Source organism: Schistocerca piceifrons, chromosome 2 (genome assembly GCF_021461385.2).
Source record: "Schistocerca piceifrons isolate TAMUIC-IGC-003096 chromosome 2, iqSchPice1.1, whole genome shotgun sequence".
In the NCBI taxonomy this organism is placed as follows: Eukaryota; Metazoa; Arthropoda; class Insecta; order Orthoptera; family Acrididae; genus Schistocerca; species Schistocerca piceifrons.
In genome coordinates, this window is record NC_060139.1 from 769,681,548 (window position 1) to 769,699,078 (window position 17,531).

A 17,531-nucleotide genomic window follows, 5' to 3' on the forward strand; every position below is an offset into this window, starting at 1 on the left:
TATATGAATTGATACCATGAGAGACTTAAGGGACTCTGATCAATCTGCCGTGACTAATGGTTTCACCCAACACATTCCAAAAGCATAAAAATAAAAATCAATTCACTGTCATACAGATGGTGCTCATCACCAACAGATCTGTGCTAATATTGTCTTTAAAAATAAATCTGAATATCCCAATGTACACCATAAAACAGATAGTTAAGAAATAAGTCAACCTGGGTGTGGCTCTCCCTATATTTTCCACTCCTGTTTCAACAAATGCCAGACTGGTTTCTTACCTTCAACTAGACTGTGTGGGGTACACCAGGTAAAAAGTATGGCAATACAAGTCAAGAATACCCCCCCCCCCCCCCCCCCAACACACACACACACACACACACACACACACACACATTCAGATCTTTAGCAACTGACATCAATTTTGTAATATTAAACATACTTATGAGGTGCTCAGTAAACCAACATATCAGTTTGTCGGCCAAAAGAATTTTATTCAAAAATATTTGCATTTACACGAAACCTTAAAAACTAAATTGTAACAGAAGCTGTAGATACTATTTTAGGCTATTTCTTTAAATTTATATGAATGAGTTTATGATTATTCTCAAGAAACAACATGGAATATTATATTACAATAAACTCTGTAGTATGGATCAACTTATTTCACACATATCAATTTACATTACTAACATTCTTTACACAGTCCCTTAAGTATAAAATTATAAGACATTTAAAGTTGTACTGACAAATGTATCAGGGGCTCTGTATCTTCCCTAACAATTAATTTTCTTAAAATACTAGTGATATGTACAAACATTTAAAATTTATTGGTATGCCCACAATACACAATGAGAATGATAAAAGAGGGTACAAACATTATTTACAAAACAAATATCTCTGCCTTCGAAGTTACTGGCAGCCATTTCCTTAACCTATTTGTTTACAAATATTTCAATTATGCTCACTGTTGTAATGACTACAAACAGATGTGCAGGATCGTTAATTGTTACTGAACTGTACACTAATCCTGGAATTGGAGTATAATATGCATCAAATAGGGATAAACTCTAGTATGTTGTGTTAGGCACATATACTCTTAATTGTTACATAAAATTCAAGCCTAAGATTTTTAATACTTCAAGGCCAACACACTCACTTAAATGTCACTAGCTTCTCTGAAAGCTACCTACAGCAACTCTGGGATCTACAATTAAGTTTTTAACAAAGAACTTTAGTCAGGTGAATCAAAATAAAGTTCTTATACCACATCTTTCGGAACGCAAGCTAGAGAAGTCAATATAAGAAGTTAATTTTGCAAGTCTATATCCACTTTTAGAGAAAGCTGCAAGTTACTGGCCACATATGAGAGGTGGTTCTTTTTGTATCACATCTCAGGAGAGGGAGAAGAAACCCCTCCCGCCACATTTACTGCAGATCATCAATGAAGTTTAAAACAATCGGTAATGATCGATGCCTGTAGTTACGCACAATCAAAAATGGGTAGATTTAAGAATGACATATAAGATGTTTCGTGTTATTTGCACAGCTACCAATAATGGATTAGAGAGCTGAGTGACAAGGCAATATTAACTGAATACTACAAAACTCACATGTAAATGAGATATTAGAGATGTTCTAATGCACAACTACATTTCACTTCACTTTTCAATTTCTTAAATTAACGTCATACTTTATTCCCTATTCCTAGCACTATTAATACTTGTTTTATACTGAACAAACAGAACCTAGTGGTAATAATTACCACCTACTAAAACCACTAATCACTGAGGCTATTAATAAATAGTTGTCATGAACCACAAATATTTACCACAAATATTTTCCATCACACACATACAAAGTGCTTCTTGTTGAGGGTACTTAGTATTACTCAACAATGCTAGTTAATCTGTAGATAAAGATATGCACGCTCGCATGCGAGCTTCCCCCCCACACCCAGAATAAACATCTACCTGAATACTAAAATATTCTCATTCATTAGATTTAAAGTATATCATAAAGAGACTATTTCAGCATTATAACTCAATTTAGATATGATTAGTCTTAAGTGGAAAATTACTTCAGTTTAAGTACAGATTTTTATACTTTCTAATTAATTTGAATCAGCATTTATAATATTAAAACCACTAGTTAATTTTATGCTGTACACACACACACACACACACACACACACACACACAATCACTATATAATAGTTGTTACAGTTCTCATTAATACAAAATACTGAAACAATATTTTTTTCATAAAAGACCAACAATTAAATGCACAAACTACAAAACATTCTGTATTTACATCAGTAATGCAAAATCACAACACAGTTGATCACATAAATGCTATTTTATTAGTCTGGCATATCCTGCTTTTTAGCTCTAACACCAGAACTATTGCGGTACCAATAAACCTGTGTCAATATACCAATGTCAATGAGAATCTGTAAAACTCCACAAATCCAGAACTGTGGAGGAGCTTGCCTTACCAAAAAATATATTGTTTTGAAGATATCTCCTGTTGTCCACATTAGAACCATTTGCACGCTGAAAACGAAACAAAAAAAATAATAAATAAATAAATATTAGGAACTTAATCGTATTTTATACACTTACATAAGCCAGACCCAAACAAATGCGAACATTTTTACAATACCAACGCACAGCAGGAGAGGCTATGTCCTAGATGAAAGGACACTGCTGTGAAATGATCACTAAAGATGATTGTCTAGTTTACCTTATCTATTTTACCAACAATAATAATAATAAAATAATAATAATAATGTTCTGCTTCAGAGGTTGCTGAAAGTTTCAAACGTATTCACTTTTGCTTGCATGTTGGGTTAGGTAATGTGTGGTATTCTATACAATTTTAAGAGATGTGCTTCAAACCTTTTCACTTTCATTTCCAGTTGAAACAGCTCTCACCAAATGACAGGCATACAAACTGCACTTGCATTTGTACTTCGGGGTACACACCACCACTTACAAGAGCTTTATATCATGAAAAGAGCATGCACCATTCAAAAATGCAACTTAACCCTTAACTACTATGGTAGTTCACAGGAACACAATTGTTATGGAGGGATCTCTCAGGCTGCATTTTTTTATTTTATACATCAAAACAGAATTTTGCTGAATATATTTAGTTTCTTGATTTCCTGTCATTCATTACACTTCTTAGACGTGGACTTTGTAGAAATTTGATTTTTAAAACAATGCAGTATTTTAAACACTTTGACAATTACAAGAAGGCAAAATTTGGAGTATATTTTTATTTTATGAGTTACGAAAATAAGAGTAAATAGTTAGCTCTCCACTCACACACTGATCATCATCAGAGGGATTATATTACAAATTGGTAATATAACTAGGTGGAAAAATCCAACTTGACTTACGATAAATTGTGTGCGAAGTCAGCTGTCAGTTTACGACTCATCTTTGCAATGTAGAGCGAATATTTCAGTCCATAAGTCTCCAAATGGAGAAACTTTGCCAAATTTTGCTTCTAAAATTACAAGTAAAACTAAATGTGTGTTCTCATGTGCCACTGAATCATACTTTAGTCAATTTCCACCTGCAAATACTTCACACAGACCTTCCTGGAACACTCCAAACAAATCGGAACACCACACTGGTGACAAGCGTATCTTGTTTTCCTCTTCAGACGACCAGGGCAAAAGGCACATGTTTTTCGATTTTCGAAGTCTTCTTTCATTATCTGAGACTCATCTTGTAAGTGAAATATTCTTCTGATGGTGTCACTCAACTCTTGTGGCAAGTGCCCAATAGAAATTCTACGATTCATATGAGGTTCAACTAGGTCTCTTGCTAGAGTCTTCATGAAGCTCAATCTCGTCATTACTTCTGCCTTTGGATAAGCTTGATGTACCACATTACCATTTACACCGCAAGCAACATCCACTAATGTGAAGAAAATGGCCAAAGGCCATCTTCCTGCCTGGTGACTTGACAAATACGCTGCACACCTTTGGTCAAGACAGCCCACACCACCTTTTATTGTATTATAAAATAGGATGATCTCAGGTTTTCCTTATTCAGGATCATTGTTTGAAGGAAACCAGAGTCATGTCTTCTGTAAAACCGGGCACACCACATTTTTTATTAGGTAAGAAGTTCTGTGGTATCTCCTTTTTGTTCTTTTTCAGCGGGAACACAGTGATCTTTCTCATGGCTGGGAAGGGTGTGACCCTCGCTGCCTTTTCCAGAATAAATGTACGCATTGTACAAGTAATTTGTAAGAGCGTCAGTCAAACACTGAACTTTCAGGCCATACTTTGCTGGTTTGTTTGGCATGACATTCTAAACCCCACCTTCCACGACAAGGAACAAGCATTTCATCAACACACACACCCTACAGAGTAGCAAAGTTGACTGTTTTCGATGAAATGCAGAAAGATTTGCGAAATTGCTGCTGATTTGTCTATTTTCTTTCTTTCCACCCGATCATCTGGATTGTCAAATCGTATTGCAGACAATGAAAACATCTCTGCCTGTTCCATCGGTTGCAAACGTGCTGAGAACAGACTCATTCTCCAACTTGAAAATGGGTGAATACACTAATAGACCCATTAGAGCCTTCAATTCAATGACATCAACATCTTGTAGATAGGGTAAGCAATTGTTAGCGTACTGTGCTCTAAGCTTAGACACTTTCAGATTTGTCCATTGAATGATTTCATCTAGAATGTCTGGTGTAAAGAACAGTTTCCATACCTCCAAAACAGCAGGATTTTCTCCAAGACTTTTCACCATCTGTCCAGTCCAGGAAGCTGCAAGACAATTTTGTGTTGCTTTGTTCTTACATTAGCTGGTGGCTGCTTTTTTTTCCATCGAAAACATCTATTCTTACCGAAGAAGTAAGCTCCATCGTCATCAGCTGTCACATCCACATCTGTTTCAAATTATAGGCATTGCACAGAAGGTCCAGCTTTCCCCACCACGGAGAAACAGTAGCATGCATCAAAAACGCAGCGTGCAATCACTATGGTACATCTGTGCGACCTCTCAAGGCTAATAATTACGAAACAAAGAGCAGCAACAATGCAAGAATGCTGGCACGTGTAGCTTGTCAGCCAATAGGAAAGTACACGGAAGAGTCCATTTAGCTTTGCATGGATGTGAGAAATATCTTGACACAAAAATTCGTAGACAGTTGATAGTAGTTAAGGGTTAACGAAATTAATTTCCATATTAAACACAAATTTACATTCTTACAGTAAGATGTAATCAATTCACATTCCTAAGTATTTACAGCACAAATAGCAACAACCATTAAATCTTTTAAAATATTCATGACGACGGGACTTCAGCACCAAGACTACAGCACAGCCCCAAGGAAAATGTCACTATTCTGGCAAAAAGAGAAGTTTCATATCATTTTGTGGGATCTATGTCACGGTACTTGCGATATATTTTGAGTGACTGATTTAACATTCCCTCTCGCATACACAACACCTGGTATCCTGTAAACCACTACCATAAATCTACACAGAGATACAAGTAGATATCAGACAGAACTTATCAACACACCTTATTTCTTAAAATTCACTCACAATGAAAGTGCTACCGTTATTTATTTATTATGACTCTTGGCACAATGGCCATCGAGCTAGACCTTCGGGCACTGTGCCGGAACCAATACACCAGCAGGCAGGTTTCATGATGCTCCAGCCCTCTGTTGGACATATCGGTTAAAAGTGTGTATCATGCCCTGTTTAATGTGTGATGATGAGTCTATGTGCCTTGTTTAATGTGTGATGATGAGTCTACTGTTTTTCCTTTATTGTTGTGTATAGTTTCTGATCATTAAGGTATTACCTGTTTCTTATGTTGAATGCTCATGAACTGAGCTGCAAGAAGAATGTCAGCTTGCCTTCATAAAGAATTTGTCACTGTATATGTTCTGAATGACTGGATGGTTGGTTGGTTGTTTGGGGAAGGAGACCAGACAGAGTGGTCATCGGTCTCATCGGATTAGGGAAGGATGGGGAAGGAAGTCGGCCGTGCCCATTCAGAGGAACCATCCCGGCATTTGCCTGGAGTGATTTAGGGAAATCACAGAAAACCTAAATCAGGATGGCCGGACACGGGATTGAACCGTCGTCCTCCCGAATGCGAGTCCAGTGTCGAACCACTGCGCCACCTCACTCGGTGATGACTGGATGATACATAGACTAGTAAATTAATTTCATGTGACTGAATCCATATTCTGCGAAAGAAAAATGTCTAGCAAATAAAGTGCTCCAACCAAGAATAAACTACATGAGTTAGGGTGAGCCTTGGCAAGAAGTCCAACATTCAGCGCTTCAGACCTGTGTGACCACACATCTACCCACAAAGCTGTGCACAAACTCCAACCGAGACCTTTGAAAATAATGTCAGTGCATCGACTGATCAATTCAGATGATATTTAATGTCAGCATTGCAAATGGTTATTGCAATTATGTGCATGACCCTAAAATGCTCTGTTTTTCAAAAGAAAAAAGGCTGCATTTTTCAAGGTATGTGAACTTACAGAACAATCAACAATGGCGTTCTGAAAATCATCAGTTATGAGTTTCTGTTTGATGTCTAAACAGGAGTGTGGTGCACAACTCATTATTATAAGGATTATTGGATAAATATTTTTCCATCTAACTGTTGCTTCCTATGGGAATATGAACAATATACTGCAACCTGTGAGCGGCGAAGTAACACCAAATGAAGAGTACCTGTAGTTATTTCATGCGGGATAAAGCAAAAACACACTCCTCGAATGTGTCCGTGACACTATCACGAGGTGTTTTGATGATACGATAGCTGACTGGTCTCCTCTCCTCAGATCTAAATCAAAGTGATATTCATCTTTGGAAGTGTTAAAAGCCAACATGCACGCAAACATGGGAGACAATATTCAACACATGATTACAAGAGTTTCAGCAGTGGAAATTTGGTGAGCCGTTGACAATGTGGTCATAATAAAGTGTCAGGCTGCTCTTGCCATAGCAGGATATCATTTTCATCACTTGCAGTACATAAACGTAAGCTTACATCATCATTTTGCATTTCAAGATTATGCTCAACTAGAGAAAATGCATCTAGTGATACATTTAGTTTACTCACCTCATGCCCAGTGTAGACTTGTTCTGGTAATTTTTTTTTAATTGTGGGACACCAAGCATTGCTTCAAAAAGTACTGCTAGGAATCCAACCAATTCCACAAATAATGGCACGTCGATAAAAAGGTACATAACTATGCCACAGGCTATGTGAAAAACTATGAGAAAATCTATATACGAAATGAAGTCTGTCCAAGCCCAGAAGTATTGTAAATCAAAGTCTGAAAAAGAAGCATGGATAATCTTGTAATTTCATCAAGCCGCAATACCTAAACAGAACAGAAATCATATTACACTTGTAGGCAAAATGAACCGAATAACTTGCAGAAAATAGTGACAGATATAAGATGGGAGAGGGGGGGGGGGGGGGGGGCGTAAGCCATATTATGCAAATCAACTCTGATACAAGATAATGCCAATTTTTGTATGAATGTTAGTACATAAAGAAAATGCACATGCTCTTGCATTTAATCGTACTGAGCTCTGAAGCAGCAAAAGTTTTTCAATGACACAGATGGAGAGTATAATGTCTAGTCCAAACTTAACATATTTGTTTTACTTGAAAAAAATAAATTGTGACAAGCTATATTTAACTCCCAACAAATATATCTACTGCTGTTTATCTTGAAAATATTACTTGCTGTTTCTAAAAGATAAAAATCATTGATCTAAAAGCTGAGAAGGAATGGCTGTAAATATTAGCAACAGAAATATACACTGATGACACAAAAAATTAAGAACACCTGCTTAATAGGTTGTTTGTCCATCTTTGGAATGAAATACATCACTGAATCTACATATCAGGTATTGAACAGTTTCTTGGCAGGTTTGTGGAAGTATGTGGCATTAGATGTCTATGCACAGGTCATGTAATTCATGCAAGTAAGTGGCCACCGATTTGTGCATGTGGTGATGGCACCCAATAGTGACCCATATGGGTTCCATGGGCTCTACATTAGGTGTTTTTGATCGCCGCGACGTCAATGCGAGTTCACTTTAATGTTCCTCAAACCACTGTGGCACAGTTCTGCCTCCACGACAAGGACTATTATACTGCTGAAAGGTGACATTACCATCGGGGAAGACATCACACATGAAGAGAGGCAGGTGATTTGCAGATGTCAACTTGTTTTCAATTACTACCACAGGTCCTCAAGCACAGGAGAATGTCTCCATAGCAAAATACCGCTCCCACCAGCCCGCAACTGTGGCGTGCTGCACGTTTCATGCCAGCATTCACCTTGACAGCGTTTGTGGAAATTACCATTAACCTAATGTAGCAAAAGTGTGATTCACCCGAAGAGCCGGCACTTTTCTAATGATCTAAGTTCAGCAATGTACTATGAATGCTGAGCTCCGAAACACTTGGGCATGCACCATCATTGTGCTTTTTCAGCAGAGATGCCACAGATCACCATCTGTCCTACTTTACAGAGCAAACAAGCCTCCGAAGTTATGGACATCCAATCATTTAGCATCTAGCGGTAGTTTCATTGTCCTTCACCTCTTTCTGTAGATGCTCAAGACAGTAACACATGACCAACCGACCAGCTTCGCCATTTGTGAGATAGTCATTCACAGGCTATGTGTAATAATAATCTGCCCTTAGTCAAAGTTGAGATAAGCAACGGATTTCCCCATCTGTAGCCCATATCATTGCCAGGGTGATCCGCTGTTGATGTCAGGTTCACTCACATACTTTTCTCACTGCATCACTTGCCTGCAACACCACCAGGTGGCATCCAATGATGCGGTGGGCAATGGTTTTAACGTTTTGGCTTGATCAGTGTACCTGCTGCTGTTGTTAAATTAAGTACAGAATGATATGGTCAATAGCACCAATTTTCAAATGAAAAGTTTAAAAACTGTCAAAAGAACGAATAATATGCTAAAACTAAACTGACTTCTAAAGATGGTAAGTACACTAAACAAAGGCACAGTAGAACCCTCAAGCAATTTCAATAACCTGGAAAAATAAATAAATAAAAAACATCCCTTAATTCTGTAAGAGAGGGTCCATTTCATCAAAATGAGAGTCTTGACATTGGTGGGGTTGGGCAATTGTACAGTGCAGCCATCGCTTATTAAAGGTTTATTCAATTTCAATATTAAAAAACAAAAGTTGAAATTCTTAATGCCTGCTTTTTCCCCCTAAACATTTTTCAAGCTGGGAGGAGCTATAACTCATAAAATATACAAGCAATGACGTTACATCTTTTTGCAACTAGTGAGTTGGCCTTGTTTTACTGCAGTTCATAGAATTTTGTGATATATTTTAATTTCGACTTTTGGTGCATGTTTATTACATGACTTTTCTGTCAAAAACATTGACTTATTTCAGAGTGCTGCCATTTTGTTAAAAATCATTTTTTAAACACTCCTGTGTACTATGTTGGACAATATCATCAGTTTCAAAGGTTAGAGATCAATTTTGTAATTTGTTATTTTGTTTAAAAAATCATGAATATCTGTGCCAAAATCCAGTGTGACCTTGGTCCACCCCCTCAAGGATATTCCTTTCCATCTGAAAGACTGGAGCCAACACAATGTGCTAACCTCCTACCATTTACTATTTAGTATCCTCAACAATCTATTCCTGAATACACATTTTGCCTTTTGCCTTTCTCATCCACGATATGGTAATAAATGAATTGCACTCATTCCTTACAGCCTTGTCAGCTTGTGTATTTCTCTGGGTTTCCAATGCTCCTGGTGTTCCTTCTATGAGCACTGTAGTGAGTGAAGTGAATGTCCTGCACATTTCTGTTCAACAGCATGAATGGCACTTAGGAAATCACAACAGATAAAAAAAATCTTCTGCTGCTTCAGAAGTTTTTGCATCACAGAACTTTGCATGATGTCCATGTTTCATATCAAAACAGCTGACTGATAACAGTAAAGACTGCATTAGAGAAATATATCTGGCTTCAAATTAGGAAAATAGGCACACAGAGTCTTAAAAGATACTGTATGCCTACTGGCCAGTTTGCCCCTAAGAATACTAATGTGATGTAGTCTATATTATTATTCAATCGTTCAGGTTTATCATATAACACGATCTTAAAGGGCAGTTCATACAGTCTTCTGAAAGGCAAATTCTATACACATAAAGAGAGTAATTTCATTAACATTCAACAATGTCCTTTCCTTGAGACCTATCAGAGTAAAGTATAAAGCTTTGGTGCTCATATACAAACAATTACATAAAAACTATCTGAAAATAAAATCTGCATGTATTATTTCTTGTATTTCATTAAATTCACAATAGCTGGAGTGTTATTTTACGTAAACCTATGTTAATACTTTCTAGTCTACCAGGTCAGGTTAGGTTAGGTTAGGATGTTGCTACTTCACTTTTGTCCTGAGTGGCTTTTCATTCTTTAGTGATGTAGAAAGATTTGTTGTCCTGTTGGCAGAGTAATGGCACTTGAACACAGATTGCATCTGATGCATACGCTGCACCACAAAGAATTTCCACCAGGTTTGGAACTGGTATGGTGCTTCAGGCCAGTGTAACCTAAAATTTCAAGGCAATTATTTTCAAATTTTCAATGCTACAGAGTCCTATCTTGTTGTTGGAACTCCACTGCTCTGTTTATCCATTTCAATGCTTACACTGATAAGGAACACTTCTGATCATTTCACCTATGGGTGTTTGTTGAGACTTCAACTGTGTCTCCACATACACAAGCACACAGCTTTTTTTTTCTAAGAAGGTTAAGTTTCTTCAAGTGAGTGTCAAAACTGTTCACATGCTACTGCATACAAAACTGGTGACAGGGTTGCCACAGACTATAATTGGTGAAAATGAATGAGAATGAGGCAGAGGCAATTTTATCTGCTACAATTTGCCTTCTGCCAGTCAGTAGTGAATGTGACACAACATCCACATACAATTGTCTGTTGAACATGTTCAGGATTTTGAGAAAGTTAACACATTTTGTGCTATTTCCAAAAAGACAGTCTAGGACCTTTCTTCTTCGTTGAGAAAATTATTAATGGTATTGTCTATCTTGACACACTGCAACTATGGCTCATGCCAGAACTTGAAACTGACAGAAAGGATTTCATCTTGCAATTCCACATTTCCACATTTCCACAAATGTGTACGATACTACCTGAATGAGACATGGCCACACTGCTGGACAGGTCATGTTGCAGCCACTGACTTGGCGCTACTCAAGTGACCATCACAGTTGCCAACTTGATGCCTTGCAATCTTTTCTTGTGGGATTACATGAAAAATGGTGTCTATGTTCCATCTCTAACACAAAAACTCAAAAGACTTACATTGGAGCAGCTGTTCTTACTGTCACTCCTGATATGCTGGGTTGAGCATGGGCAGAGTAGTAGTACTGATTAGATGTGTCATGTAATGAAGGACGGACACACAGAATATTTATAAATACTGTAAACAAAAGTGAGAGTATCTCTTTCACATACTGTGTCATTTTTTATGTTGTCCTCTGCCATTTATCTGTACCAATTTTTTTTAAAGTGTTTCCAGAACTTTATAAACACTCTGTAAAATGAACAAATTCTACAGTGTCTAGGGAATCAGCAGAGCACTGTGATTTGACATTAATCTTTAAGATTTACAATATATTTGCTGTATAAATAATTTTTCAAAGTTGTAATATCTGCACTGATTGTGACATGACTATAATAAAATTAGTAACTCCCCAATAGGAAATAAATACAAACATCACTCATAACATAAAAATGTACATAATAATGTTTCCTGATATGGACTTTGCAATACATATGACTATTCTATGGCACAAATTGCTACTGAAGTGAAGTTCTAATTTCAGTTAGTGCAGCAGTAATAATGATGTAAGAAACAGAAATTAGTACAACCACAGAATAAATACTTGTAAAATGCATATAACTAACATGCAAGTGCTATGTCATTTACAACTTATACACCCCAAATTAAAGTGATAAACTGCTATACTAAGGAATGACAATGCAAAAAAGATGTGTGCCATCACTCACCTATTAATTTCTTTAATGGGAATCAGTTTAACCAAAATAAATACAAATATTTTTATTGATACAAAAAGAAAGGCAACTATTATTATCTGCCACTGAGAAACAATAGTCAAATCTTATTTAGTTGATTTGTCAAAAATATGACACACACAAACAAAAGTAGTTAATACTTTAAAAATGCATTGCATTAAGAACAACCAGAACAACAAGAGATATTACCCAACAAATGATATCCAGCTACTTTTTAATGTAACACTGTAGCACTTTCTATCCAGTTTTTCTATCTTATTGAAGAGTGCTCATAAAATGAAAACTGAGAAAAGAATTAGTTAATAACAGGGATGAATAATGTGCTAGGTCTACGTAAGATAAATTACTTGCTCTGGAGCTGAACTATTGCTTTAAAGAACACAGTAAATTCCTTAATACCAAAAGGAAAAAATGACAGGCATAAAAAACATTGAAAGTAAAGCAAAATGCATCCTAAGCAATGTTAAAAAAGGAGGGTAAGATTACAGGGACACTGATGCAAGCATTGAAAGCGCCCACTCCCTACTCCCCAACCATGACTAGCAACATTAATAATAATACCCACACCCCCATGTACCAGTGAGAAAATTTTGATGGGTTACAGCTTCTGAGAAAGATATAAAAGTTAATATTTGTAAAGCACTTTTTATTCTGACAACAAATCTTTCTGAACATGAGGAATGAAATACATACTAAATTCTTGCACTAACACAATAATATCAGCAATACAATTTTGATTGCAATTGTAAGCGTACTATTATAATGGTCACAGAGCCAAAAAACTTGTTCCCTTTCAGAATATAAGAATAATTCACAGTAAAATAGGTATTTAACAGGTAGAACAAAGGGAATGGAGGCATTTTATGAATAAGAAATTCTTAAGATCTCGAGCTAACTTCTCATTCTGATTTATATTTGTCACTTTTATATTTATTCAAGTATTATATCCACAAACATACCTTGGCAGTGAAATGTACAGTTGAACCACAATTTGGCTGAGTACTTATATACTGTAAACTATGCGCAACCACTCACGTGTCGAAGTAGGTGTGGAAACAAGAGTAACCAAAGAGGGTGGAATTAGTTTAATAATCATATTTTTCTACTGGCTGCCACGTTCATAAAACTGTAGAAGAGTCAGTAAAGACAGTCTAAATGCAGAAAACTGCCTAAAACAACTTGTCTTACAGCCCATATGCGAAACATGTATATTAAAACCTCTTAAGGCCCCGTAACAGCGGTCACGTGTGTGTGAAAGTTGTTGTGTGACAGTTCTACTTCTGAAGGACTGTCCCAAACAAGAAAATGTTTCTAGTGCTCTTTTCCATTGCACCCAACTGCAACTCAGTGGCTCCTCTAAGTGGTAAGTAGCAACCTACCCTTTCCACATTGCTGTCATTCCATCCTGGACTTCCCACTGATTTTAACCCTGGTCTTTTTGCCAGCGTCATCAAAATATTGGCCACAATGCTGTTATAGTCAATATAATCCCAAAGGGTTTTGTATCCAATAGTGATTCAGGTCCCCTGTTCATTGCAGATGTGGACTATCAGAGGTACTAAGGCTGTGAGCTGCAACCTTAATGGGAGCCATGGCCGAGACATGCATGTCACATGGTAGACCCCTTGGCAACTGTTTACCACTGGGCTTGTGGCATAGATTCAGTGCTTTCTGTACTTTGTAGCTGTATTGTGCATTGCACAAATGACTTGACTGTTTTTCGGTCTCAAGTGGTTACTGATTTGGAACTGTTGTATTTCTGCACTAACTTTGCTATGGCCACGACCTGTTAGGGCTTCATTCGCTTTGTGAACTCAATCTATTCCAGACTTAGAAATGTGTATTGTTTCCATGTGATTTGATGTACCTAACGAAGCAAGTGACGAACAGTCTACCTATGACACCAGGATATAAAAAAGGCAATAAGTTTACTGCAACTGCTAGCAGAGTATTTGTATTTAGTGGATCTGTTATACAGTCGCTAATGTCACACTCAATGTACAAAATTAGATTTTGTTTCAAATTAAACAAAAGGAAAAAGAGTTGTCACCAAAGTTCAAATAAATCAAATCAAAAACTAGATGCATTCTGCATAGAAGTAAGGTAAAAAAAAACAGCTAGGTTATATGCAGCAGTCACAGAATGATGTGAAACAGTGTTACAATCTGTTTAGAAAAGAGAATGAAGGGAGATTGTTTGGGCCTACGTAAAGTCAATGAACACTGTTATATGCAGCACTCACAGAATATTGTGGAAACAGTGTTTGTTACATTCTGTTTAGAGAAGAGAATGAAAGGACACTGCCTCTCACATCCAGTCTCCCAAAACTCTGTCAGCCACCATAACTGAAGACAACAAACTGAAAACAAATTGTTACATTCTATATTTAAAAATGCCCAAGAATCCTACTGCTTTATCAAAGTTTCAATGTCAGCACAGACATACAAATGGCTGATAATTAAAATTAGCAAACAGTACTGAAACACTACTGCTCTTGCACAGTGAACATTCCCTCAGGACAAGGAACAGGTGATTTTCAATGATAAAAAAGGGTATGAGAATGCAAGGAATTATAAACTAATATCTTCAAAGTAAACAAATGAATCAGGTAACAGACTGGAGTGGAAGATGGGAAATGGGGTTACTGGAACATGTAGCCAAGCAAACTGATGGTAGATGGATCAAATAATTTTTCTGCTGGATTATAAGTGGTAATCAATGGCAATGATGATGACCTAATGGACAGTGGACAGATGAAATTAGAAAACATGCTAGTACATCATGGATATAAATAGCCGAAGTTCGTAACGCATGTCTGGAGGAATAGTTTATCCTGCAGTGCATGTCGAATGGATGGCAATTTTATAAAATTGAAGACAAAAGTGTGAAAGTGAGTCCGTGATCATATTTTGGCACTTTATTTTACAGGTCCGTCTTGATCACACAAACTTTTACACTTCCTTATTACCAGTTTCGGCTACAGCCATCTTCATATCATAAAATATTCTGATGTAGTGTCAACGTCAAACTAAACATGGAGGTACATGGTAAGTGCTGGTGATGATCAGAACGCGACTGACTTTTATACCAAAAATTTTTTTGCATAAATACCAAATGCATTCTGATCATCACCAGCATGTACTATGTACCTACCTGTTTAGTTTGACACTGATACTACATCAGAATATTTTATGATCTAACGATGACAGTAGCCGAAACCGATAACAGTGATGTATAAAAGTTTGTGTGATCAAGACAGACCTGTAAAATAAAATTTTATAAAAAGTGAACTTGTTGCATAACAAAACCTATTTACACCACTACCACAATTGTAACTAGATTTGTACACTTTTTAAGTTGCAGAGTCAATTTAGAACCATCACATGTTATAGTACAACAATGCTTAAATTTATTTATCTAATCATGAACAGTTTTGTGCACTCACATTGCATCTGGGCTCCAATTAAGTTTTCATTAATAAAAAGGTTTTTTTTACCCTCTTCCTGACCCATGTCTTTACTCATTTTGACTAAACATGTGAAACCAATCAATTAAGACATGACACTACAATTATCTGTTTCAGTGTTACCATTCAACTGTGAAAGCAACAATAGATCCGTAACTATGATACTAGCCCTACTGCTAAACAAAATTTCCTGCTAAAATTTCAGACTTTTAAATCCATCCATGTAATTCTCTGTCTACTCGTTTGAGATCAAGGCAGATGAGATGTGAAACTACACTATCACTGAACTTCAAACTACTCATACAAGGCTGATAAATCAATGTTCATTAACACGCAGAGTCAACCTACTTACCCAGAACTAGTAGGAAGGCAGAGTTTGAAGAAAAGAATGACCATCTAATTCTACTGGCAATTGTCCACAAATAAAGAACATCATGGTAGTAATGAGCAACAGCTAATAAGCTGGGGAAAAATCTCAGAATTTTTTCAGTGTTATGTACAGATAACAGACTGAAATACAAGGAATGCATTTTGGAGTTTATTAAACTAAGTTCAGCAATGTTTCTGTATTCTTATTGAAAGTCTCCAGATGCATGAAAAAGTATGTATGCTTTATCCAACAGTGAATATCTAATCCATGATAGTCTTAACATCCATTTGTTGCAGCATCCTACAGCCTATTCTAAAGGAAAATGCTGTAACTTGCTTGCTTAGTCCCTGTCATTCCCTCTGGAACATAGGGCTATGATGAAATTCCTCCACCTGGTACGATCTCCAACAAGTCTCTTCACTTCACTCCAGGTTTTCCCATCCTCTGCAGCTTTTCTCTCGATCGTCCTTTCCCACATCTGTTTGGGACGACCACGTTTTCTAACTCATTAGGGGTTCCACTCCAATGCCATCCTTTCAATAGCTCCATCTGGTTTCCTCAATATATGCCCAATACAGTTCTATTCTCTTTCTTTGATTTGTATATTGATTGGCTTCTGATTTGTCTCCCTCCAAAGATCTTCATTTGTCATTATATCTGGCCATCTCACATTTCAAATACATAGGAGACAGTGGTTGATGAAAACTTGGAACTAGTATTTGATGTGGTTAGTCACCTTCCAAGTTTCGCAACCATACAACAGAACAGCCTTCACACCTTTAACTTCCTTCTCAAAAATTTTCCTCTGCGAATCAGATGAAGTTCAACAAAACCACTTTTGTGCAACATGTTGCTTTTTTTCACAAACAATATCTTGCAAACAGCATGTTCAAGTGAACAGGTGGATTTTATCATCTTTTTTTTTCCAAAAAGCACCTGACAACTACCATACTTACAACTGATAACGAAGATAAAATCATATTGACCATCTTTGCAAGTATGCAACTGGCTTGAAGACTTTATGACAGAACAATCCAGTGTGTTATGCTGAACTGCCATACTATTCAACACAATGTTGCTGTTTGTAGGAAAGTATGTTGCTTGATGATCATAACGAAATGTAGAAAAGCTTGGACAATGTTTTCACTTAGAGCACTGCAAGGCAGATTTTATTATCGGTGAGAGAATCTCATAGCATCTCATTTATAACTGGTAAACATATGGAGGCTGTTTTATTGTTTACATACCTCAGGGTAACAGTATGAAGGGAAATGAACTGTAACAAAAACAATGAGGTTTACATGACCACTTACGGACATTTTCTGTTGATTTTTGCTCAGGATATGAAATGGAGAGAACACACGGAATTACTAGTAGGATAGGAGAATGGGAAATTCAAATATGTAGTGAGGGTTCTGGAAAAGTGCAACCCATCAGTTGCAATGGTGCTACAACCTACTGTAGGTTATTTGTCCACTGCTTGGGATCCTTGCCAAGCAAACATGACAGCATACATCAAAGCAATCTAAAAACACAGTGGA

The 17,531-nt window shown here is 36.8% G+C and overlaps 1 protein-coding gene across 3 annotated transcripts in view; it reads right to left on the reverse strand.

Moving 5' to 3' along the window:
* Positions 1-500: 500 nt before the first annotated feature.
* Positions 501-17,531, reverse strand: part of LOC124775057 (solute carrier family 66 member 2) — a 64,399-nt gene continuing 47,368 nt past the window's right edge. For all 3 annotated transcript variants that reach the window (XM_047249849.1, XM_047249848.1, XM_047249850.1), the window contains 2 exons: positions 7,134-7,350; positions 501-2,555 (listed from right to left, as the gene is read on the reverse strand). In XM_047249849.1, coding sequence (XP_047105805.1) covers positions 2,363-2,555; positions 7,134-7,350 — 410 coding nt within the window. In that variant the 3' untranslated portion in view covers positions 501-2,362. The remainder of the gene's footprint in view (positions 2,556-7,133; positions 7,351-17,531) is intronic.